The following is a 25176-nucleotide window of genomic DNA, read 5'->3' on the forward strand; positions in this document are numbered from 1 at the left end:
TGTGTCCCTCAAAAAAACAGAACCCGGCCGTGACACGCAACCAATTTCCTGTGCCCCCGGGAAAGGTTCGGCATTAAAAATATACTCATCCCCATCATCCTCCTCGTCCTCCACCTCCTCTTCGCCCGCTACCTCGTCCTGTACACTGCCCTGACCAGACAATGGCTGACTGTCATCAAGGCTTTCCTCTTCCTCTGGTGCAGACGCCTGCTCCTTTATGTGCGTCAAACTTTGCATCAGCAGACGCATTAGGGGGATGCTCATGCTTATTACGGCGTTGTCTGCACTAACCAGCCGTGTGCATTCCTCAAAACACTGAAGGACTTGACACATGTCTTGTATCTTAGACCACTGCACACCTGACAACTCCATGTCTGCCATCCTACTGCCTGCCCGTGTATCCTCCCACAAATAAATAACAGCACGCCTCTGTTCGCACAGTCTCTGAAGCATGTGCAGTGTTGAGTTCCACCTTGTTGCAACGTCTATGATTAGGCGATGCTGGGGAAGGTTCAAAGACCGCTGATAGGTCTGCATACGGCTGGCGTGTACAGGCGAACGTCGGATATGTGAGCAAAGTGCACGCACTTTGAGGAGCAGGTCGGAGAACCCAGGATAAGTTTTCAATAAGCACTGCACCACCAGGTTTAAGGTGTGAGCCAGGCAAGGAATGTGTTTCAGTTGGGAAAGGGAGATGGCAGCCATGAAATTCCTTCCGTTATCACTCACTACCTTGCCTGCCTCAAGATCTACTGTGCCCAGCCACGACTGCGTTTCTTGTTGCAAGAACTCGGACAGCACTTCCGCGGTGTGTCTGTTGTCGCCCAAACACTTCATAGCCAATACAGCCTGCTGACGCTTGGCAGTAGCTGGCCCATAATGGGACAACTGGTGTGCAACAGTGTCATCTGCCGATGGAGTGGTTGGCAGACTGCGTTCTGTGGAAGAGCTGTAGCTTCTGCAGGAGGACGAGGAGGAGGAGGAGGAGGGGGTGCGAACGCCTACAGCCAACTGTTTCCTAGACCGTGGGCTAGGCACAACTGTCCCTAAATTGATGTCGCCTGTGGACCCTGCATCCACCACATTCACCCAGTGTGCCGTGATGGACACATAACGTCCCTGGCCATGCCTACTGGTACATGCATCTGTAGTCAGGTGCACCTTTGTACTCACAGATTGCCTGAGTGCATGGACGATGCGCTGTTTAACATGCTGGTGCAGGGCTGGGATGGCTTTTCTGGAAAAAAAGTGTCGACTGGGTAGCTCGTATCGTGGTTCAGCGTACTCCATCAGGGCTTTGAAAGCTTCGCTTTCAACTAACCGGTAGGGCATCATCTCTAACGAGATTAGTCTAGCTATGTGGGCGTTAAAACCCTGTGTACGCGGATGCGAGGATAAGTACTTCCTTTTTCTAACCAGAGTCTCATGTAGGGTGAGCTGGACTGGAGAGCTGGAGATCGTGGAACTTTCGGGTGTGCCAGTGTACATGGCAGACTGAGAGACGGTTGGAGACGGTATTGTTTCCGCCGGTGCCCTAGATGCAATATTTCCTCCTACAAAACTGGTGGTTCCCTGACCCTGACTGCTTTTGGCTGGCAAAGAAACCTGCACAGATACTGCCGGTGGTGCGGAAAATGGTGGCCTTACAGTGACGGAAGGGATGTTGCGTTGCTGACTAGCTTCATTGGCCGAGGGTGCTACAACCTTAAGGGACGTTTGGTAGTTAGTCCAGGCTTGAAAATGCATGGTGGTTAAGTGTCTATGCATGCAACTAGTATTTAGACTTTTCAGATTCTGACCTCTGCTTAAGCTAGTTGAACATTTTTGACAGATGACTTTGCGCTGATCAGTTGGATGTTGTTTAAAAAAATGCCAGACTGCACTCTTCCTAGACTCGGATCCCTTTTCAGGGATTGCAGACTGAGCTTTAACCGGATGGCCACGCTGTCCTCCAACAGGTTTTGGCTTTGACACGCGTTTTGGGCCAGATATGGGCCCGGCAGATGGAACCTGTTGCGATGTTGATGCCTGCTGCGGCCCCTCCTCCACCTCCGCTTCTGAACTACTGCCGCCTGCACCCTGTTCCCCCTATGGCTGCCAATCGGGGTCAATAACTGGGTCATCTATTACCTCCTCTTCGAGCTCGTGTGCAACTTCGTCTGTGTCACTGTGTCGGTCGGTGGTATAGCGTTCGTGGCGGGGCAACATAGTCTCATCAGGGTCTGATTGTGGATCTGTACCCTGAGAGGGCAATGTGGTGGTCTGAGTCAAAGGAGCAGCATAGTACTCTGGCTGTGGCTGTGCATCAGTGCACTCCATGTCAGAATCTACTTGTAATGGGCATGGCCTGTTAAATGTTTCACTTTCTAAGCCAGGGACGGTATGTGTAAAGAGCTCCATGGAGTGACCCGTTGTGTCGCCTGCTGCATCCTTCTCTCTTGTTGTAGTTTTTGCTGAGGAGGACAAGGAAGCGACTTGTCCCTGACCGTGAACATCCACAAGCGACGCGCTGCTTTTACATTTACCAGTTTCTGAAGAGGAGGCAAAAGAGCTAGAGGCTGAGTCTGCAATGTAAGCCAAAACTTGCTGTTGCTGCTCCGCCTTTAAAAGCGGTTTTCCTACTCCCAGAAAAGAGAGCGTTCGAGGCCTTGTGTAGCCTGACGACGAAACTGGCTCCACAGCTCCAGACTTAGGTGGAATATTTTTATCCCCACGACCACCTGATGCTCCACTACCACTACCATCATTACCAGCTGACAATGAACGCCCACGACGACCTCTTGCACCAGACTTCCTCATTGTTTTAAAATCTTAACCAAAGTAACTTTATTTGTTGCTGTCAAACAACTTACACGGTGAGCTATAACTTCAGTATGATTTCAATATCCCTTAACAGGTTGGTGAGACCACAAGGAAAATCAGGCACAATGTTACACACTCTGTTTTCTGTGGCACAAAATCACAGAGATGACACACACGCAGGACTGTCACTCAAGCACTAATGTCAATATTAATCTCCCACCTAATTTATTTATTTTTTTTTCTCAGGGAGACTTTAGAAACCAAATAATATTAAAAAAAAAAAAAAAAAAAAAAAAAAAGGCTTTCTATGGCCCACAATTAGAGAGAGAGAGGTGGCACACCCAGGAGTCAAGACTGGCGCACAAGCTGAAAGGGCAATATTACTCTCCCACTGTTTTTTTAAGTTTTTTTTCTTTTATTTTCAGGGAGACTTTAGAAACCAAATAATATTAAAAAAACCAAAAAAATAAATAGCCTTTCTATGGCCCACTGAATGAGAGGGAGAGAGGTGGCACACCCAGGAGTCAAGACTGGCACACAAGCTGAAAGGGCAATATTACTCTCCCACTGTTTTTTTATTTTATTTTTTTTTTTTTCAGGGAGACTTTAGAAACCAAATAATATTAAAAAAAAACAAAAAAATAAATAGCCTTTCTATGGCCCACTGAATGAGAGAGAGAGGTGGAACACCCAGGAGTCAAGACTGGCACACAAGCTGAAAGGGCAGTATTACTCTCCCACTGTTTTTTTATGTATTTTTTGTTTTTTAAGGGAGACTTTAGAAACCCAATAATATTTAAAAAAAAAAAAAAAAAAAGGCTTTCTATGGCCCACAATTAGAGAGAGAGGTGGCACACCCAGGAGTCAAGACTGGCACACAAGCTGAAAGGGCAATATTACTCTCCCACTGTTTTTTTATTTTATTTTTTTTTTTTCAGGGAGACTTTAGAAACCAAATAATATTAAAAAAACCAAAAAAATAAATAGCCTTTCTATGGCCCACTGAATGAGAGAGAGAGGTGGCACACCCAGGAGTCAAGACTGGCACACAAGCTGAAAGGGCAATATTACTCTCCCACTGTTTTTTTATGTTTTTTTTTTTTTTCAGGGAGACTTTAGAAACCAAATAATATTTTTTTTTTAAAAAAAAGGCTTTCTATGGCCCACAATTAGAGAGAGAGGTGGCACACCCAGGAGTCAAGACTGGCACACAAGCTGAAAGGGCAATATTACTCTCCCACTGTTTTTTTATGTATTTTTTGTTTTTTAAGGGAGACTTTAGAAACCCAATAATATTTAAAAAAAATAAATAAATAGGCTTTCTATGGCCCACTGAATGAGAGGGAGAGAGGTGGCACACCCAGGAGTCAAGACTGGCACACAAGCTGAAAGGGCAATATTACTCTCCCACTGTTTTTTTAAGTTTTTTTTTTTTTATTTTCAGGGAGACTTTAGAAACCAAATAATATTAAAAAAACCAAAAAAATAAATAGCCTTTCTATGGCCCACTGAATGAGAGAGAGAGGTGGCACACCCAGGAGTCAAGACTGGCACACAAGCTGAAAGGGCAATATTACTCTCCCACTGTTTTTTTATGTATTTTTTTTTTTCAGGGAGACTTTAGAAACCAAATAATAAGAAAAAAAATAAATAAATAAATAGGCTTTCTATAGCCCACTGAATGAGAGATAGCACACACAGCAGTGGCACACAAGCCCTGACTGAGGCCAATATTTTTCTCCCACTGATTGATGTAGTGTTTTTGTGTTGAGGTAGATTTTAGAACACAAATCAAGGAAAAAAAAAACTAAATGCTTTCTATGGCCCACTGAATGAGAGAGAGGTGGCACACCCAGGAGTCAAGACTGGCACACAAGCTGAAAGGGCAATATTACTCTCCCACTGTTTTTTTATGTATTTTTTGTTTTTTAAGGGAGACTTTAGAAACCCAATAATATTTAAAAAAATAAATAAATAGGCTTTCTATGGCCCACTGAATGAGAGGGAGAGAGGTGGCACACCCAGGAGTCAAGACTGGCACACAAGCTGAAAGGGCAATATTACTCTCCCACTGTTTTTTTATGTTTTTTTTTTTTTCAGGGAGACTTTAGAAACCAAATAATATTAAAAAAACCAAAAAAATAAATAGCCTTTCTATGGCCCACTGAATGAGAGAGAGAGGTGGCACACCCAGGAGTCAAGACTGGCACACAAGCTGAAAGGGCAATATTACTCTCCCACTGTTTTTTTATGTATTTTTTGTTTTTTAAGGGAGACTTTAGAAACCAAATAATATTAAAAAAAAACAAAAAAAAAAAGGCTTTCTATGGCCCACAATTAGAGAGAGAGAGGTGGCACACCCAGGAGTCAAGACTGGCGCACAAGCTGAAAGGGCAATATTACTCTCCCACTGTTTTTTTAAGTTTTTTTTTTTTATTTTCAGGGAGACCTTAGAAACCAAATAATATTAAAAAAACCAAAAAAATAAATAGCCTTTCTATGGCCCACTGAATGAGAGAGAGAGGTGGCACACCCAGGAGTCAAGACTGGCACACAAGCTGAAAGGGCAATATTACTCTCCCACTGTTTTTTTATGTATTTTTTGTTTTTTAAGGGAGACTTTAGAAACCCAATAATATTTAAAAAAAAAAAAAAAAAGGCTTTCTATGGCCCACAATTAGAGAGAGGGGTGGCACACCCAGGAGTCAAGACTGGCACACAAGCTGAAAGGGCAATATTACTCTCCCACTGTTTTTTTATTTATTTATTTTTTTTCAGGGAGACTTTAGAAACCAAATAATAAGAAAAAAAATAAATAAATAAATAGGCTTGCTATAGCCCACTGAATGAGAGATAGCACACACAGCAGTGGCACACAAGCCCTGACTGAGGCCAATATTTTTCTACCACTGATTGATGTAGTGTTTTTGTGTTGAGGTAGAATTTAGAACACAAATCACGGAAAAAATAAATAGGCTTTCTATGGCCCACTCAGTGAGAGATGGCACACACAGGGATGGCACTGTTGCAGAAATGCCAATCTTAATCTCCCACAAAAAAAAAAAAAAAAAAAAACAGGGACTGTCCTACAATTACTATCTCCCTGCAGTAATCTAAGCCAGGTATGGCAGGCAGCAATAGGAGTGGACTGATGCACAAATTAAATAAAAAGTGTGGACAAACAAAAAAGATAGCTGTGCAGAAAGGAACAAGAGGATATGTGCTTTGAAAAAAGCAGTTGGTTTCCACAGTGGCGTACACACAGCAATACAGCTATCACGGAGCCTTCTAGGGCAGCCCAATGAGCTACAGCGCTGAGGAAAAAAAAAAAAAAATAGCTTCCACTGTTCCTGCACACCGAAGGTGGTGTTGGACAGTGGAAATCGCTGCAGCACAAGCGGTTTGGTGGTTAGTGGACCCTGCCTAACGCTCTCCCTGCTTCTGACGAAGCGGCAGCAACCTCTCCCTAAGCTCAGATCAGCAGCAGTAAGATGGCGGTCGGCGGGAACGCCCCTTTATAGCCCCTGTGACGCCGCAGACAGCAAGCCAATCACTGCAATGCCCTTCTCTAAGATGGTGGGGACCAGGATCTATGTCATCACGCTGCCCACACTCTGCGTTCACCTTCATTGGCTGAGAAATGGCGCTTTTCGCGTCATTGAAACGCGACTTTGGCGCGAAAGTCGCGTACCGCATGGCCGACAAGCACAGGGGTCGGATCGGGTTTCATGAGACGCCGACTTAGCCAAAAGTCGGCGACTTTTGAAAATGATCGACCCGTTTTGCTCAACCCTAGTCGCAAGCCATCAAATAAAAAGAACTGCTTAAATTTTTGCACCAGAAGCAGTGTGAAAGACTGGTGGAAAGCATGCCAAGATGCATGAAAGCTGTGATCATGATTATTCCACAAAATATTGATTTCTGAACTATTCCTGAGTTAAAACATTAGTATTGTTGTTTTTAAATGATTATGAACTTGTTTTCTTTGCATTAATTGAGGTCTGAAAGCACTGGGTTTTTTTTAAATTTTGCTTATTTTTTATTGTCAGAAAAAAAAAATACAAAATTTATTGCTTGCAACTTTGGAGACATGTTGTCAGTAGTTTGTAGAATAAAAGAACAATTTACATTTTTCTCAAAAATATACCTATGAATAAAAAAATCATACAAACTGAACATTTTGCAGTGGTCTCTTAATTTTTGCCAGAGCTGTATATATATGAACAACACATACTGACTTCGCTCTCAATCCCACAGTGCTCTGCTCTGATCCCTGGGGATCTATTTCTTCCTGTGGTTGATGCATACATGCAGGTGCCAATGTGATGTTATCGTGCCAGCATGTCACAGAAATGGCGACGGGAGCTCCCCTGGAGCCATTCTGTAATACAGGCAGTGGCGCACTAGCAAAGCTCTGTGCCCCCTACCCGGGGATGGTTGCCACCAATGGTGGTGCACAAAACATTAGAGTGAGAGCAATCTGACCATGGGCCTTCCCCAATGCCTCAGGCCCTACGCAATAGGCAGATTATATTATGGGCAATCTGGACTATGCAGAGTACATAACACTGGTCACTTTTCTTGCATGATTGAATTCACAATTCCTGCTCTCATCTCCATCTACTAATATATTCATGTTCGTTGCTAATTCACTGACATAGCTTTTACAATACGAGGTGGATTATGCAGCAGAATGGCAGATGTTTTGCCATGATTGGGGAATATCCAGTGTTTATTACAATAGAAGCATTGTGGATGAGATTTTACAAGATTTCATACAAAAGCTGAAGAGAATTTCTACAGCAGAAATTGATCTGCACTGTAGATTTGTGATCCACAGCCTGTCAGTTTATACTGTGGATGTTTACAAAACAAAGGGTGAAATTTGTAGGAAAACAGCATTTCCACAACTTAATATAACATAAAGTGAGCATAATTTGATTTTGCTGAGAAATTCATGTTGGGAGTGACTGCAACATATCATAATTGCACCAAAATTTGGCAACGTTTGGCATTTTTACACTAGTGGGTGGACAGGGTTTGGTTGAGAGGGAGCATGACCAAGTGTGCCTGATAAATTCATCATAATTTGCTCTAAATTCGCTAAGCAGAGCAAGCCATTTTTCTGCCACATACTTCATCAAAACTGGCATACAAAGCTACAGTCTTTATGAATCTGAGCCATGAATTATTATTATTATTGTATAATCCATTCAATTTTTTTCAAACTGTATCACACTTTGTTTCCTCTATTCTGACCACTCACAGATTGAAGTAGCTACTCTCATTCCTAAACATAAGAAGACAAAGCTATCAACAACCCAAAAACCCCAAATTACCACACTTGCGTCCACTGCAACAAAGCCTGCTGAACCCGACATTTTTGGATCTTTGACAGAACAAGGTCAGTACAGTAATATCTCCTAAAAGTCTACAATTCCTTTAATAACTTACTTCTACCTCTACAGCTTACATCTTGAACTATAGCAACTGCATCCTTTTTTTTCTTCTGTGGAGGTTCCCCAAACCCAAATACAAACAAGTGACAAAGATTCAATAAGACAGTCTACATTTGCCCTGAAATCAACATCATCACCCTAAAGTTCTCTGTAGCGCCCCCACCGCCGCAGGGCCGAGGGGTACCCGGTACCGGGCCTACGAGTCTCTGCTTCTGGGGGTTGTCACGGCGGCTAGGCCCCGGTCCGTGACCCTGCCGTGGGGCGCACAGTGAATGATAGGTGTGGATGTTGGTGGTGCAGTTGTGGGGTGCAGGTCGCGGTAAATAACGAGGACACCAGGTTGCAGTCTCTTTACCTCTTTACTGGAGATCTCTGAGTCCTCAGTCCAGAATACGGTTCACCAGGCTGCGCAAGTCCGGCCGGTCCAATGGCACCTCCAGAGTTCACTTCACAGGTGGAAATCGGTGCCTTCCTTCTTAGCGCTATGTGTTGTAGTCCTTCCCTGCTGTGCTTACGGAAAGTACCCCACAACTGTTGTGTCTGTTTCTTAAGTTCCCTCACAACTCAATTAAATGATGTTCTTCTAATCGTCCGTCCCTTCCTGATGTTACAGTTAGAACGGCACCCGTTTGTCGGGTAGGCCTGGAGTTCTTCCGGGACCCTAGAGACGCCCCTCTCCCGCAATTGCCTCCCAAGACTTCATAGGTGATATGTGTTAGACAGCCCGCCTTAGACTGACTGTCCTGCCGCTGTTTAGAGTATTGCTTGAAGCTGAATGTTATAATACTCCCTCGGCTTTCCGGCCACCGGTAGTGCGCCTCAGTAGGGTGTTGCTCCGGTCTTACAGCACGACCCCTACTGGAATTCTCCTATTGCTTGATCTCGTTTCTCACTCAGCACAATCTATCTCGCTTCTAGTCCTTTCTTGGGCCCCGCCGCTTCCCGGAGCTGGCGCGGACCCGTTACGTTCTTTCCAATGCCAAGCCTCTGTCAGGATCCCACCCCTGACAGAGACCCTACTGTCTCTTCCTCCACAACACCCTCTGCCACTAGGTGTTGCTTCGTCCAATCCAGTCAGCTTTCTGATCTAACTTCCTGCCTGACCCCCGGTTTACCCACTATGGTGGGGAGTGGCCTAATGAATAGCACCCTTAGCTCCCCCCGGAGGCCCTGCTGTGAAATGTATTGGTGTCTGTGATACCTCATCAGATGAACTCCTTCAGTGCCATCGGACGCACCATGGCTCCCCATAGTGGCGGAGCCACAGTACTGCAACGACCAGGACTCTGGGGCGCTGCACTCCCCCCTGGTTAAACACAGTACTCCGGGACTGGGAAGAAAACAACAATACAAGTTAGCAAAAAGACATACAATTTTGTTGAGTGCAATGACAATAAGTATACTTGAACAGGCTTCCCTTTATGGGAGGTAAGGACACTTGAACGTTACAAACATGGCAAAAATATCATAGCAACATGCTATAATTAACTTTTCTTACCCAACCGGGTATTCTACTAAGTGCAAACATTATTAACCAATAATTTAACTTTGCCTTTAAGGATATACACTCTTAGTCCGCTAAAGACCTTCCTATAATCACATTACAAGGTATTTTAACTTTTTCATTCTCCTACTTTGGATCTGCAGGACCGCCTGTCCTATCGGCACCAGACCTACTGCCTCTCCTTTCTGTTACAGGACCGCCCCGTTCAGCCAGGGCCTACTGCCTTTTCAACTACTATACACAGTATAGAACATAACTTTTCTTTCAGTTTGAGAACACCGAGCCGGCTCTACTTGGCTCCTATAAGGACTCACCCACTAACCCTTACAGGTTCACTTTCTGTCCTTAATAACACATTACTAACTTTCGATGGGGAACGCAGGGTTTACCTTCTATCCCCCCCCTTTTCTTATCAACATTATCAACTATCTTCTTTTCACAACATTAAACTTTCTCATTACTTCCTTTTACTTTTTCTTTCAGAGAACATTATCAGCATTCCTTTACAATTAACTAATGGCATACATATAACTTTTACATGTAAATATTATCATCATTTTCTTCCATTGACATTATTGCTACCGGTCTTAAAGCAATATCACCATTTACGTGCAACAAATGAACATCCCCTTTAAGAGGGGACCAAATCTCTGTGAGGTAGCACATCTTCTCAAGCTACCAGTCCATACTCATCAAAGGTTCCAGTGCGGTATCTTCGCAAAGAGTCCTTGTTTAAGTAAAACCAGTAGGGAGCGCCTTTAATAAGGTGCAAACTATATACAAAAGAGTTCGGATCATGCACTGTTCATGATTTCAGCAGTTTTTAAAACTTGTGCAAACTTTTGGAAACAAAACAAACAAACAATAGGGATCCCGGGTCCATAGAAGGATCCCCTTAAGAGTTTACCCTTAACGGGTGTTAGCAATCATAAAAGCAATAAAACAGTAACTATTTACAAGTAAAAGAAGTACAGTAAAATCTTACTGTGGTGGTCTCCTATCCGGTCTCACCAGGCCCACAGCTCGCACTGGTGAGCCAGGACGCGGTTCTGGTCCCAGCAACGCTAAGATCCCTCGCCGGGAGGCCCTTCTCGCTGGCAGGCGCACACGTCCCTCCGGGGCACGGCGAGGCCAGGCTTCTCGAGGTTCCGCGGGGCCGGGCTCTGCTGCTTTCCCCACGGGAGCATCCTCTTCCGGTTTTCCGGCAGCAGCCTGGAGAGCAATGCATCGCTGCACGCCTCGCGCCATCCAGCCAGCCTCTCCCGTAGCCCTCCTCCATCGGGTGTAAGTCACCGCATCACCGGGTTCCAGATCGCGGGGAAATCTTCCGCTGCAGGGCTCCACCTCTTCCCGATCCACGTGGATTTGTAGCGGCTCCCCGATTTCCTGGATAACCCCGCGTCCGTATTGGGGGTTGAAGGAGATCACTACCCCCCAGTGGGATGAGGGAACCTCCGCGTTGGTGGTCAGGTCAACCTGCACGGCCGGCTGGGGTCGGGTTCGCCATGCAGCCATCAAGCGTCGCAGATGTTCGGCCTCAGGCATGATCTTCAGGCCTGACGTCTGCATCGCACTTTCAGCCGCGGCCGGTTTGGGAGAAGCAGGGGACACTGGAGCCAAACAGATCTCCGTGGGCTGGCCCAGCCTAGTGATCTCGCGGGCGTCGGCCTCCAGGCGGGCGGCAATCTGCCGGGCCTCGGCCGCGGCCATGCTCTCTTCCGACGGCGGCCGGGGAGGTCGGCCCATCGTTGGCCCTGCCAGGGTCAGTCCCCTCAGCGACGCCGTACCCTGAACTACATTGGGCTGTCCAACCTCTCTCCGCGCCCGATCCTTCTCATGTGGGGCTTCTGGCGTGGCCATCTTGGTCTCTTCTCCAGCGTCTTCTTCCCGCGGTCTCTTCCGTGGGCGGCCCCGTCCCCATGGTCTCCACCCTCCAACCAGAATCAGGAGGCGGACCTCGGCTGTTGACGGGCACGTCCTCAGGATCAAGAAATACTTAGACTGGGCGGCCATTGCTGTTCGCGCTCCCCAGCTCGCCTACGCCCACTTCACGCCCCTCTTCCCTTCCTGCGCTCTCCTCAGCGCTGCAATGGCGGCGGATTTTGGCGGGAACTTTTGGCGGTAAATGGCGCAGCACAGTCTTTGCAATAAAGTACAGTCCAAGCACAACAAATCACAGTTCCAAGGCACACATGACCTGATTCTTCAGGCTTAAGTAGATCCTGTTCGTGACGCCAAGTTGTAGCGCCCCCACCGCCGCAGGGCCGAGGGGTACCCGGTACCGGGCCTACGAGTCTCTGCTTCTGGGGGTTGTCACGGCGGCTAGGCCCCGGTCCGTGACCCTGCCGTGGGGCGCACAGTGAATGATAGGTGTGGATGTTGGTGGTGCAGTTGTGGGGTGCAGGTCGCGGTAAATAACGAGGACACCAGGTTGCAGTCTCTTTACCTCTTTACTGGAGATCTCTGAGTCCTCAGTCCAGAATACGGTTCACCAGGCTGCGCAAGTCCGGCCGGTCCAATGGCACCTCCAGAGTTCACTTCACAGGTGGAAATCGGTGCCTTCCTTCTTAGCGCTATGTGTTGTAGTCCTTCCCTGCTGTGCTTACGGAAAGTACCCCACAACTGTTGTGTCTGTTTCTTAAGTTCCCTCACAACTCGATTAAATGATGTTCTTCTAATCGTCCGTCCCTTCCTGATGTTACAGTTAGAACGGCACCCGTTTGTCGGGTAGGCCTGGAGTTCTTCCGGGACCCTAGAGACGCCCCTCTCCCGCAATTGCCTCCCAAGACTTCATAGGTGATATGTGTTAGACAGCCCGCCTTAGACTGACTGTCCTGCCGCTGTTTAGAGTATTGCTTGAAGCTGAATGTTATAATACTCCCTCGGCTTTCCGGCCACCGGTAGTGCGCCTCAGTAGGGTGTTGCTCCGGTCTTACAGCACGACCCCTACTGGAATTCTCCTATTGCTTGATCTCGTTTCTCACTCAGCACAATCTATCTCGCTTCTAGTCCTTTCTTGGGCCCCGCCGCTTCCCGGAGCTGGCGCGGACCCGTTACGTTCTTTCCAATGCCAAGCCTCTGTCAGGATCCCACCCCTGACAGAGACCCTACTGTCTCTTCCTCCACAACACCCTCTGCCACTAGGTGTTGCTTCGTCCAATCCAGTCAGCTTTCTGATCTAACTTCCTGCCTGACCCCCGGTTTACCCACTATGGTGGGGAGTGGCCTAATGAATAGCACCCTTAGCTCCCCCCGGAGGCCCTGCTGTGAAATGTATTGGTGTCTGTGATACCTGATCAGATGAACTCCTTCAGTGCCATCGGACGCACCATGGCTCCCCATAGTGGCGGAGCCACAGTACTGCAACGACCAGGACTCTGGGGCGCTGCACCTCCAGCATTTATATAAGACTGTAGAAATTTGGAAAAAAAGTCAAGTACGGTACATATAAAAGGCTTTGCAATGGCCATATGAACAGTCTCAGACATTGCTGTTAATGGGGTAGGGCACGGTGCATGACCATTGAAAACACAAATGACTTACTGCTCTTAATAAGGACATGCATAAAATGCTCATAAAGGGTTGAAACATTTGGAGCAGAGTGTTGAGCTCCACTTAACCATAATTTGGGGATTACTATGCACATCCTGCTTATGAATCCCCACAATACTGCAAGTGACCTGATTTACAGGATTTCAAAGGTTCCACTTCATACCTTTCCTGGCCTACCTTCAATTTTTCTTGATAGCCTAGGCCTAACAGTTATGTGGGCCAATAGCAGGTTTTTCTGGCACCATATTTTCCTTATCATATACTCCTGTCTGCCCCTTAGCATTGTCGTGCAGCGCTCTACTATCACAATGCTCACGCATTGTATTCATTATAGCCCCAGCCACCTGAGGAAGTTTGTTCAGGCAAACATGTTGGGGTGGCTATGTATTTACTTTAGTTAGCACTTGTGAAACTTGTGTATATCACAGATTACAGATATGTTGATTATTCTGCATCAACCCATGGACTGCAGCCATGTATAGACAGGCTAGCATAGCTTCAGCAATGCATTTAGGTTGATCAGCAAAGTGTGATGATACCTGCACCTTCTCCTGGTAGCTGACAGCTAAATAAAGAGCATGATTGCAGCCAGCAGGACAGTGCTGCTGCAATGCTCTGCAATCAACCAATACAAAGAAGTATCAAACAATATAATCAAAATTAGTGAATGGAAAACACGCACAGCAATTTAGAAGAGGAAAATAACCACTTCTAACCTTCTCTAACAGGGAATAGAAGAACTATGAGATTGCATCTTCACCAATAACGGTTATTGGAACAGCTCCTCAGCTCTATGTAAAAAGAAAGTTTTAAATAGGCCCAGTCACCAGAGTAAAAATGACCAGTGTTTGCTCTTATTTTATTCCCACTGCTCATTCATCTATTCCGATTTTTTTTTTTTTTTTTTTTTTAAGGCCACCATATGGTTCCAGAGATATGGACTTTTTTGCGTAGTGCTAATATTGATAGTCTTTACAAGGGAGTGTTGCTTACAATATTGGGAGCATGTCTTTAGTCTGCTGTGCATTATTACAATATAAGCACTGCCCCCTTGTAAAGGCCACAAAAGTTAGCACTAATAAAAAGTATGACAGATTTAAAAAATTAAAAGAGCAGAATACTCAAGGGAGCTTCAGTGCCAAAACTGGCCATGGTCTACCTGTTGTCAGATCCTATTTAAGCTTTCCTCTCTGAAAAGGAAACAGATCTGGGGTACAAAAGTAGGAAAATAACCAATGGACATCTGGGACTAGATCAACAAATGAATTTACCAAAGGTAAGATTGAGAGATTATGCCACGATAAATATACTTGATAAGCAAAACACAACTGGGTTATTTCTAAAACACAATAAAGGATCATGTAAAATAACGCTAATGGCCTGCAGATATGGGGGTCAATCTGCAAGTTAACAGTTTTCTGACAGCGTGCTCACCGACACTAAGAGCCCCACTGCCAGGGGAAATTAACTTTATTCACCCCGACAGCATTCGTCTTTCAGCCACAGGAGTTAAAATCTGCACTCAGTGTATGGAGAGCGAAGGCTGTAACCGCGTCCCCGACACTGACTGAAAGCACCTCAGCATTAGGCTGAAGTCACACACAACGTATAAAAATACGGTCCGTTTTATACAGACCAAATATGCAGAAATGTTCCCTGAACAGTGATCCGTATGTCATCCATAGGCAAGGAGTGGCTGCGTATTTTACGCATGTAAACATCCGTATGGCATCCGTACGGCGAGATTTTCTTGCCGGCTTGCAAAATGGACATAAAATGGATCCATGGGCTCAAATATTTGTGAAAACATATGTACAGTCTATAAATACAGTACAGACCAAAAGTTTGGACACACCTCCTCATTTAAAGATTTTTCTGTATTTTCATGACTATGAAAATTGTACATTCACACTGAAGGCATCAAAACTATGAATTAACACATGTGGAATTATATGCTTAACAAAAAAGTGTGAAACAAGTGAAATTATGTCTTATACTCTAGGTTCTTCAAAGTAGCCACCTTTTGCTTTGATGACTGCTCTGCACACTCTTGGCATTCTCTTGATGAGCTTCAAGAGGTAGTCACCGGGAATGATTTTCACTTCACAGGTGTGCCCTGTCAGGTTTAATAAGGGGGATTTCTTGCCTTATAAATGGGATTGGGACCATCAGTTGTGTTGTGCAGAAGTCTGGTTGATAAACAGCTGATAGTCCTACTGAATAGACTGTTAGAATTTGTATTATGGCAAGAAAAAAGCAGCCAAGTAAAGAAAACTGAGTGGCCATCATTACTTTAAGAAATGAAGGTCAGTCAGTCGAAAAATTGGGCAAACTTTGAAAGTGTCCCCAAGTGCAGTGGAAAAAACCATCAAGCGCTACAAAGAAACTGGCTCACATGAGGACCGCCCAGGAAAGGAAGACCAAGAGTCACCTCTGCTTCTGAGGATAAGTTTATCCAAGTCACTAGCCTCAGAAATCGCAGGTTAACAGCAGCTCAGATTAAAGACCAGGTCAATGCCACACAGAGTTCTAGCAGCAGACACATCTCTACAACAACTGTTAAGAGGAGACTTTGTGCAGCAGGCCTTCATGGTAAAATAGCTGCTAGGAAACCACTGCTAAGGAAACCACTGCTAAATTTTGCACACAGACACTTATTACATTATTAGTGAGGAATATGGAAAAAATAAGGCATAAGAAATGGTTTACTGTATGTAAACAACGTCTCATATCCTGTCGGGTTTGATAAGGAGATAGCAAAAGCCGGCAATTGAATTACCGTCTTTTCTACTATCTAGCTCTGTATTAAATATAAATATATACACTCCCTGACAGAAGTTATGTCGCTTATCCATGTTATGTAAATAAAAGCTTATAACCTGACGTTAAATTCATCCATTGGTTGTATAAATTATTCTTTTGAAGGCTGAAACCCTCCGAAATGTGGTTTAGGTTAAGAAAATAAATTGGCATCAATGCAGAAATATTGATCAGTTAATGGACACAGAATGGTCAGATTTTGCCAAGACAAAAGTTTTGTTGCTTGATCATATAATGCACCCAATCCTAGTTTACATCCTCACCAGTGCTCAGTAAATGATCGGTTAATTAGTGTGTGTGCATAAAAATAAACCCAGCACCCCAGACCTTCACTTGAACTGCAACTTGAGCTCTGACAACATGCCAAAAATCCACCCTGTGACCACAGCCTGGATTATCAAGAGGCTGAAGACCAGATCCACAGCAGAGGTGGCTGGCACCTTTAATGTGTCTCAGCGTCAAGTACAAAGAATTAAAAAAAGATTTGAAGAGACTGGAGATGTGTTTGACAAGCCCAGGTCCGGCAGACCCCGCAAGACAACTGCTCAGGAGGAACGTTTGTTGGTTATAAAATCCAAAGCAAGCCCCTCTTCCACTGCAGCAGAGCTCCAACAGGCCTGGTCACCTTAAGTCCCTGTGTCAACTAGAACAGTTTGTAGGATTCTGTCTCGAAATGGCCTCCATGGTCAAATCAGTACTGAGAAGCCAGCACTAAACAAAAGGCAAATAAAAAAACGTGTGGCATTTGCAAAGTTCCACAGCCTGCTAAACAGATGGATGCTGGAAAAGTGTCAGAAGGTGGATTTCTCTGATGAATCTTCAGTAGAATTACACTACAGCTGCTGCAAATACTGCAGGAGCCCTACTGGAACCCATATGGATCCAAAATACACCCAAAAAACAGTTAAATTTGGTGGTGGAAAGATCATGGTCTGGGGTTACATTCAGTATGGGGGTGTGCAAAACATTTGCAAGGTGGAAGGCAATATCAATAGCCTAAAATATCAAGAAGTATTAGCTACCTCTTATATTCCAAATCATAAAAGGGGTCAAATTCTTCAGCAGGATGGTGCTCCATCTCATACATCCATCTCTACAACAAAGTTCCTCCAGGCAGAAAAGATCAAAGTGCTCAATGACTGGCCAGCCCAGTCACCAGACATGAACATAATTGAGCATGTTTGGGCTAGGATGAAAGAGGAAGCTTGGAAGGCAAAACCAAAGAATCTAGATGAACTCTGGGAGGCATGTAAGACTGCATTCTTTGCTATTCCTGATGACTTCATTAATAAATTGTATGAATCATTGTTGAACCGCATGGATGCAGTCCTTCAAGCTCATGGAAGTCACACAAAATATTAAATATGACTCTAATAGCACCACAACTTCATTCACCAATGTTATGCAACATATATTTGTATTTTAAGTTATTTGTTTGAATATCACATTACTTTCCGTGCGCGACAAAACTTTTGTCTTGACAAAATCTGACCATTCTGTGTCCATTAACTGATCAATATTTCTGCATTGATGCCAATTTATTTTCTTAACCTAAACCACATTTCGGAGGGTTTTGAGCTTTCAAAAGAATAATTTATACAACCAATGGATGAATTTAAGATCAGGTTATAAGCTTTTATTTACATAACATGGATAAGCGACATAACTTCTGTCAGAGAGTGTATATATGTGTGTGTGTCAATGACATATATATATATATATATATATATATATATATACATATATACATATATAGATATAGATAGATATATATATATATATATATATATATATATATATACCTATTCTATGTGTAGACATTTATTTTAGCTATTCTATTATAACCTGTCAGTGTAATTTTACTGTACACTGCACTGAATTACCGGCTTTTCTATAGAAAAATGTTTAGAATTGAGAGTCCTCAGTGGTTGATACCTTTTAATGGCTAACTGAAAAGATGGTAACAATTTGCAAGCTTTCGAGACTACATACGTCTCTTCATCAGGCAAAGACTAAAACAAATTCTGAAGAATCACATATTTATGCACAACATATGTGATTCTTCAGAATTTGTTTTAGTCTTTGCCTGATGAAGAGACGTATGTAGTCTCGAAAGCTTGCAATTTGTTACCATCTTTTCAGTTAGCCATTAAAAGGTATCAACCACTGAGGACTCTCAATTCTAAACATTTTTCTATCTACTGGCTAACACGGTACCAAGATATATCGGCTTTTCTATAGAACACCAATGCGAATTTCTAGCATGTCACACGCATGGTCCGTGTGTAATCCGTATTTTTCTAGCCCCCATAGACTTTCATTGGCGGATTTTTTGCACAATACGCTGACAAACACAGCATGCTGCGATTTTCTATGCCCATAAAATACAGCCGAGAAATATACGGCAGATGGAAGCTGCCCCATAGAGAAACATTGGTCCATGTGCAATGCGTTGTTTTTGCGCCTCTCATACTTCCGTTTTCTTCTCTAGCATGGCCGGACTGGCCAGAGGGCACTTCTGGCAAATGCCAGAGGGGCCGTTGCCAGGAGTGGGCCGCTGCCGCTATCAGTTGCACCAGGGCTGACTCCTCCCGCCAGCGCCCACTCCCCCCTGATCGCGCGCCCCGCATTCAACTATACCGGCGTCTATGACGCCGGTACAGTTGAATGCAATGATGGAGGAGAGAGTGTCCGCTGTCGCTCCCTCTCTCATCATTCCCCGGTCTACCTCGCGCTGACACTGCGGGTGCACGATGACGTCATATCATCGCGCACCTGCTGTGTGGCTGCGCGTGCAGACTACAGCCGCTGAGTCCAGAGCCGGCATTGTTTGGGGGCTGTGCTGTATTACATTCTATGGGGGTGCTTTATTACATTTTATGGGGGCTGGCTGTATTAAATTCTATGGAGGCTGTGCTGTATTACATTCTATGGGGGCTGTGCTGTATTACATTCTATGGGGTCTGTGCTGCATTACATTCTATGGGGGCTGTGCTGTATTGCATTCTATGGGGGCTGGCTGCATTACATTCTCTGGGGGCTGGCTGCATTACATTCTATGTAGGCTGGCTGCATTGCATTCTATGGGGGCTGTGCTGTATTACATTCTATTGGAGGGGGTTTTATTACATTCTATGGGGGCTGGCTGCATTACATTCTATGGGGGGCTGTGCTGTATTACATTCTTTGGGCGCTGTGCTGTGTTACATTCTATGGGGCTGTGCTGTATTAAATTCTATGAGGGCTGGCTGCATTACATTCTATGGGGGCTGTGCTGTATTACATTCTATGGGGGCTGTGCTATATTACATTCTATTGGGGGGACTTTATTACATCCTATGGGGGCTGGCTGTATTACATTCTATGGGGGGCTGTGCAGTATTACATTCTACGGGGGGCTGTGCAGTATTACATTCTATGGGGGGCTGTGCTGTATTACATTCGATGGGGGCTGTGCTGTATTACATTCTATGGGGGCTGTGCTGTATTACATTCAATGGGGGCTGGCTGTATTACATTCTATGGGGGGCTGTGCTGTATTACATTGTATGGGGGCTGTGCTGTACTACATTCTATGGGGGCTGGCTGCATTACATTCTATGGGGGCTGTGCTGTGTTACATTCTATGGGGGCTGTGCTGTATTACATTCTATGGGGTCTGGCTGTATTACATTCTATGGGGCTGGCTGCATTACATTCTATGGGGGCTGGCTGCATTACATTCTATGGGGTCTGGCTGCATTACATTTTATGGGGGTTGCTGCATTACATTGCTGTATTGCATTCTATGGGGGGCTTTATTACATTCTATGAGGGCTGGTTGCATAACATTCTATGGGGGCTGGCTGCATTACATTCTATGAGGGGGCTGTATTACATTCTATGGGGGCTGTGCTGTATTACATTCTATGGAGGGCTTTATTACATTTTATGGGGGCTGGCTGTATTACATTCTATGGGGGCTGTGCTGTATTACATTCTATGTGGGGCTGTATTACATTCTATGGGGGCTACATTATATTCCATGGGGGTTGTATTGTATTCTGTGGGGAGGTCGGCTGTATTACATTCAATGGGGTGCTGTATTATATTCTGTGGGGGGCTGTATTATATTCTATGGGGGGCTGTATTACATTCTATGTGGGGCTGTATTACATTCCCTGGGGCTAAATTATATTCTATGGGGGGCTGTATTATATTCTATCAGGGGTGATTGCATCATACTCTATGAGGGGGCTACATTATATTCTATGGGGAGCTGCATTATACTATATGAGGAGGGCTTCATTGTATTCTATTGAGAGGGGCTGCATTATATTCTATGGGGGGCTGCATTATGCTCTATGAGGGGGCTTCCATATGTATGCAGGGGCTGCATTATACTATATGAGGGAGCTGCATTATATTCTCTGGGGGTTACATTATACTCAGGGGGCTACAATATATTCTGTGGGGTGGCTGCATTATACTCTGTAGTGGCATCATTATACTATATGTGGGCTGCATTGTACTGTATCGAGGACTATGGGGAATACATTATAATATATGAAGAACTATGGGGTGCATTATACTATGGGAAGTGAATTGTACTACATGGATGACAATGGCCGTGCATTATACTATATGGAGCACTATGAGGAGTGTATTATACTATTTGGAGGACTGTGGCAGTACATTATACTATATGGAGGACTGAGGAGTGTATTATACTATATGGAGGACTGAGCAGTGTATTTTAATAAATGGAGGACTATGAGGAGTGCATTATACTATATGGAGGACTGAGGAGTGTATTATACTATATGGAGGACTGAGGAGTGTATTATACTATACAGAGGACTAAGGAGTGTATTATACTATTTGGAGGACTGTGGCAGTACATTATACTATATGGAGGACTGAAGAGTGTATTATACTATATGGAGGACTATGAGGTGTGTATTATACTATATGGAGGACTGAGGAGTGTATAATACTATATGGAGGACTGAGGAGTGCATTATACTATGTGGAGAACTGAGGTGCATATTATAATATATGGAGGACTATGAGGTGTATTATACTAAACACGCAAAATGCTGCCTATTCATCGAGTGATTGGATTATTTATGTGGGAACAGAAATCCTTGTTCTCAGCAGCACATCGCCGTTGTAAAATGTAGGTGTGCTGCTGATAACATGATGCTGTATGGGGACAGATTGATCTACTTGTGATGGTTCTGTCCCCATCATTCTTTCTCAGTTGGTGTAAAGAGGCTGGGAAACAAGCGAGCGACTTCAGTATTGTCGATCACACTCAGAAATGCTTTGCAGGGAGACCAGGCAAGGATGATGACAGTTGTAGTTGGCACCCGGCGCCTGGGAATAGTGCTAACTCTACTGTTTTTCCCAGCCGCCAAAGCATTTAATGATGGTATGTGTAATGATTTTTAGGGTTGATGTCAGCTGTGTAATGTCAGCTGCTATCAATCCCTGGTGTAAGTAATGGAGAGGTGTCTATCAGACACCCCCAGTACTAGCCCAGACCTGGCGAGACCCAGCAACTCTGAAGAGCGGTGACGGTAGTAACAATACCGCTCTTCACAGTCGCCGAGCTCAGCGCAAGATCCGGAATATCTGAAGAGCGGTGATGTTACTGATGTCACCGCTTTTCAGAGTCATCGGGTCTCGTGCTGTGCAGCAGAACCAAAAGTGGCTGTAGGCACAGTACATGGAGCATCAAAATGAGGTTCCATAGCCTTTGGTCATCTCATCCCTTCATTATCTACAAGATCCAGTTATGTAGATAAAGTAGTGGCTTTTCTTGGTACTGCAACTAAAAGCAATAAATAGGACTGAGCTGTAATGCTGGATACAGCTGTAATTATATGTTATATAGTCGTGTTACACTCCCCTCACTTCTTGGAACCTACAAGTGTACAAAGATTTTATGCAGTCTCCATGGGACAAGTGGGCCTGTGCAACTTCAAATGCAAGGGCTGAATTTTAGTCCCAGTCCAGCCCTGCTCTCTAGTGTGACCCTGGCCTTAGAGCAGGCTGCCAGTCAATGATGAGGGGAGCTGTTACAGCCACCCCTGTGGCTGCAAAAGCAATGGCTTCTCTCTGCTAACTTTTAAGAAAGAAAGTCTCATTAAAGATAGTAACAACTATAATAGAATTCTGCATTTTCTTACTACAGGTCATTGACATAAACCTATAAATAATATAGGGTGAGCCAGAAATAGGAACGACGGTTATCGGGCCTTATGCATCAATACTATCTTGCATTAACATTGTCTTTGATGCTTGTAAGATGCAACCGAGATCTACTCTCATTTTACAGAGCAGTTATTGGCCAAAGACATAGCATTTTTTTTTACAATTGTATGCATGAGGGCTTGTTTTGGGGGAAACAAGTAGGATTTTTCAATGTTGCGTCTTGGGACATACAACTCATTGATTATACTTTATTAACTCTTTCTGGAGAACTTTAAATTCAAACCATTCAGTCAATTCAGCCTTGCTAAAGCATCCCCAGATCAACACCTGGTCATTTAATGGTTAGATGGAGACCTAGAGAGGCGTACAAGCCACAGTGTCTTGCACCCACTGTGAAAGTTTGGTGGAGGATCGGTGATGATCTGGGGATGCTTCAGCAAGGCTGGAATTGGGATGGTTAATCTTTGCGAAGGACGTATGAATCAAGCCGCATACAAGGTTATCCTGGAAAAACAGTTGATTCCTTCTGCTCAGGCAATGTGTTGTGAACTCTATTTTTGGGCTCCCTCTAGTGGTCACAAGCGGTACTGTGTAGTGTTGTCTTTCTGCAGGTTGCAGCATCAGCTGGTTCGTTATCCTTGGTTGGTTTCTTATTTAGCTCACCTGGATACTCAGTTCCTTGCCTGCTATCAATGTATTCAGTGCTCTTCAGATTCCTTGTGTCTACCTTGCTCCCAGTCTCTCCAAGACAAGCTAAGTTTTTGTTTGATCATTTGTGATTATCAGTGTTCATTATGTTTTTAGTCCAGCTCGCTAAAATGTGATTTCCTCGCTTGCTGGTTGCTCTAGGGGACTGAGTTTCTCCCCCCACACCGTGAGTTGGTGTGGGGGTTCTTGAAATCTCAGTGTGGATATTTTGTAAGGGTTTTTTACTGACCGCATAGATTCCCTTTTCTATTTTCTGCTATCTAGTATTAGTGGGCCTCATTTGCTGAATCTGCTTTCACCCCTGTGTATGTGCCTTCCTCTTACCTCACCGTTATTATCTGTTGGGGGCTTCTATATCTTTGGGGATTATTTCTCTGGAGGCAAGAGAGGTCTTTCTTTCTCTCTAGGGGTAGTTAGTTCCTCAGGCTGGCTCGAGACATCTAGGATTTTTAGGCACGTTCACCGGCTACTTCTAGTGTGTTTGGATAGGTTCAGATTTGCGGTCAGTCCAGTTTGCCACCTCCCTAGAGCTTGTCCAACATTTGTTACTTAGCTGGAGTAATTTGTGATCCTCAACCACTAAGGATCATAACAGTATAGCAGGCCAAAAAGTGTTTAATGCATCGCAGAAGTGGGATAAAAAGAAGACCTGAGTACATTTTTTTTTTCCTTCCTCCCGCTTTTCCTTTGCTGCAGTCTGTTTAGCTTCTTTCATCCCCTTGAACTCTGGGTGGTTTTGAGCTCAGCTGCAGACATGAATGTTCAGACTCTGACTTCTAGTGTGGATCATCTTACTGCACGGGTGCAAAGTATTCAGGATTTTGTTATTCGTAGCCCTATGTCAGAACCAAAGATACCCATTCCTGAGTTGTTTTCTGGAGATAAATCTAGGTTTCAAAATTTTAAGAATAATTGTAAGTTATTTCTATCTCTGAGACCTCATTCCTCTGGTGATTCCGCTCAGCAAGTTAAAATTGTTATCTCCTTGTTGCGTGGCGACCCTCAAGATTGGGCTTTCTCTCTGGCGCCAGGAGATCCTGCTTTGCTTAATGTAGATGCATTTTTTCTGGCTCTTGGACTGCTTTATGAGGAGCCTAATCTTGAGAATCAGGCAGAAAAAGCGTTGCTGGCTATCTCTCAAGGTCAGGATGAAGCAGAGGTGTATTGTCAAAAATTTCGGAAATGGTCGGTGCTTACTCAATGGAATGAGTGTGCCCTGGCTGCAAATTTCAGAGAAGGTCTTTCTGAGGCCGTTAAGAATGTTATGGTGGTTTCCCACCCCTACAAGTCTGAGTGATTCTATGGCTTTAGCCATTCAGGTTGATCGGCGTTTGCGGGAGCGCAAATCTGCTCATCCTTTGGCGGTATTTTCTGGACAGAGACCTGAGTCTATGCAATGTGACCGAACTCTGACCAGAATTGAGCGACAAAGTCATAGACGTCAAAATGGGTTGTGCTTTTACTGTGGTGATTCTACTCATGTTATCTCAGCATGCTCTAAACGCTTAAAAAAAATCGCTAAACCTGTCACCATTGGTACTTTACAGCCTAAATTTATTTTGTCTGTTACTTTGATTTGTTCTTTGTCGTCCTACCCGGTTATGGCTTTTGTGGATTCGGGTGCTGCCCTGAATCTGATGGATTTGTCGTTTGCCAGGCGCTGTGGTTTTGTCCTGGAGCCTTTGGAATTTCCTATTCCTCTGAGGGGAATTGATGCTACGCCATTGGCTGAGAATAAGCCTCAGTATTAGGCGCAAATGACCATGTGCATGACTCCCGTACATCAGGAGGTGATTCGCTTTCTCGTTCTGCATAATTTGCATGATGTTGTCGTTTTGGGTCTGCCATGGCTGCAAGCTCATAATCCAGTTTTAGATTGGAAAGTTATGTCTGTGTCAAGTTGGGGTTGTCAGGGAATTCATGGCGATACTCCGTTGGTGTCTATTGCTTCTTCCACTCCTTCTGAGGTCCCTGAGTTTTTGTCTGACTACCAGGATGTATTTGATGAGCCCAGGTCCAGTGCCCTGCCCCCTCATAGGGATTGTGACTGTGCTATAAATTTAATTCCTGGTAGTAAATTCCCTAAGGGATGACTTTTTAATTTGTCTATACCAGAGCATGCCGCGATGCGGA

General features: G+C 44.6%; 1 protein-coding gene across 1 annotated transcript in view; it reads left to right on the plus strand.

Annotated features, from left to right (window-relative positions):
• The window catches only part of OPTC (opticin), an 809828-nt gene that overhangs the window by 561432 nt on the left and 223220 nt on the right, over positions 1–25176 (plus strand). Inside the window, exon 3 of the mRNA XM_077295433.1 lies at positions 8071–8206. Within this exon, the coding sequence (XP_077151548.1) occupies positions 8071–8206 (136 nt within the window). The remainder of the gene's footprint in view (positions 1–8070; positions 8207–25176) is intronic.

The sequence above is a fragment of the Ranitomeya variabilis genome, chromosome 3, assembly GCF_051348905.1.
Source record: "Ranitomeya variabilis isolate aRanVar5 chromosome 3, aRanVar5.hap1, whole genome shotgun sequence".
Lineage (NCBI taxonomy): Eukaryota > Metazoa > Chordata > Amphibia > Anura > Dendrobatidae > Ranitomeya > Ranitomeya variabilis.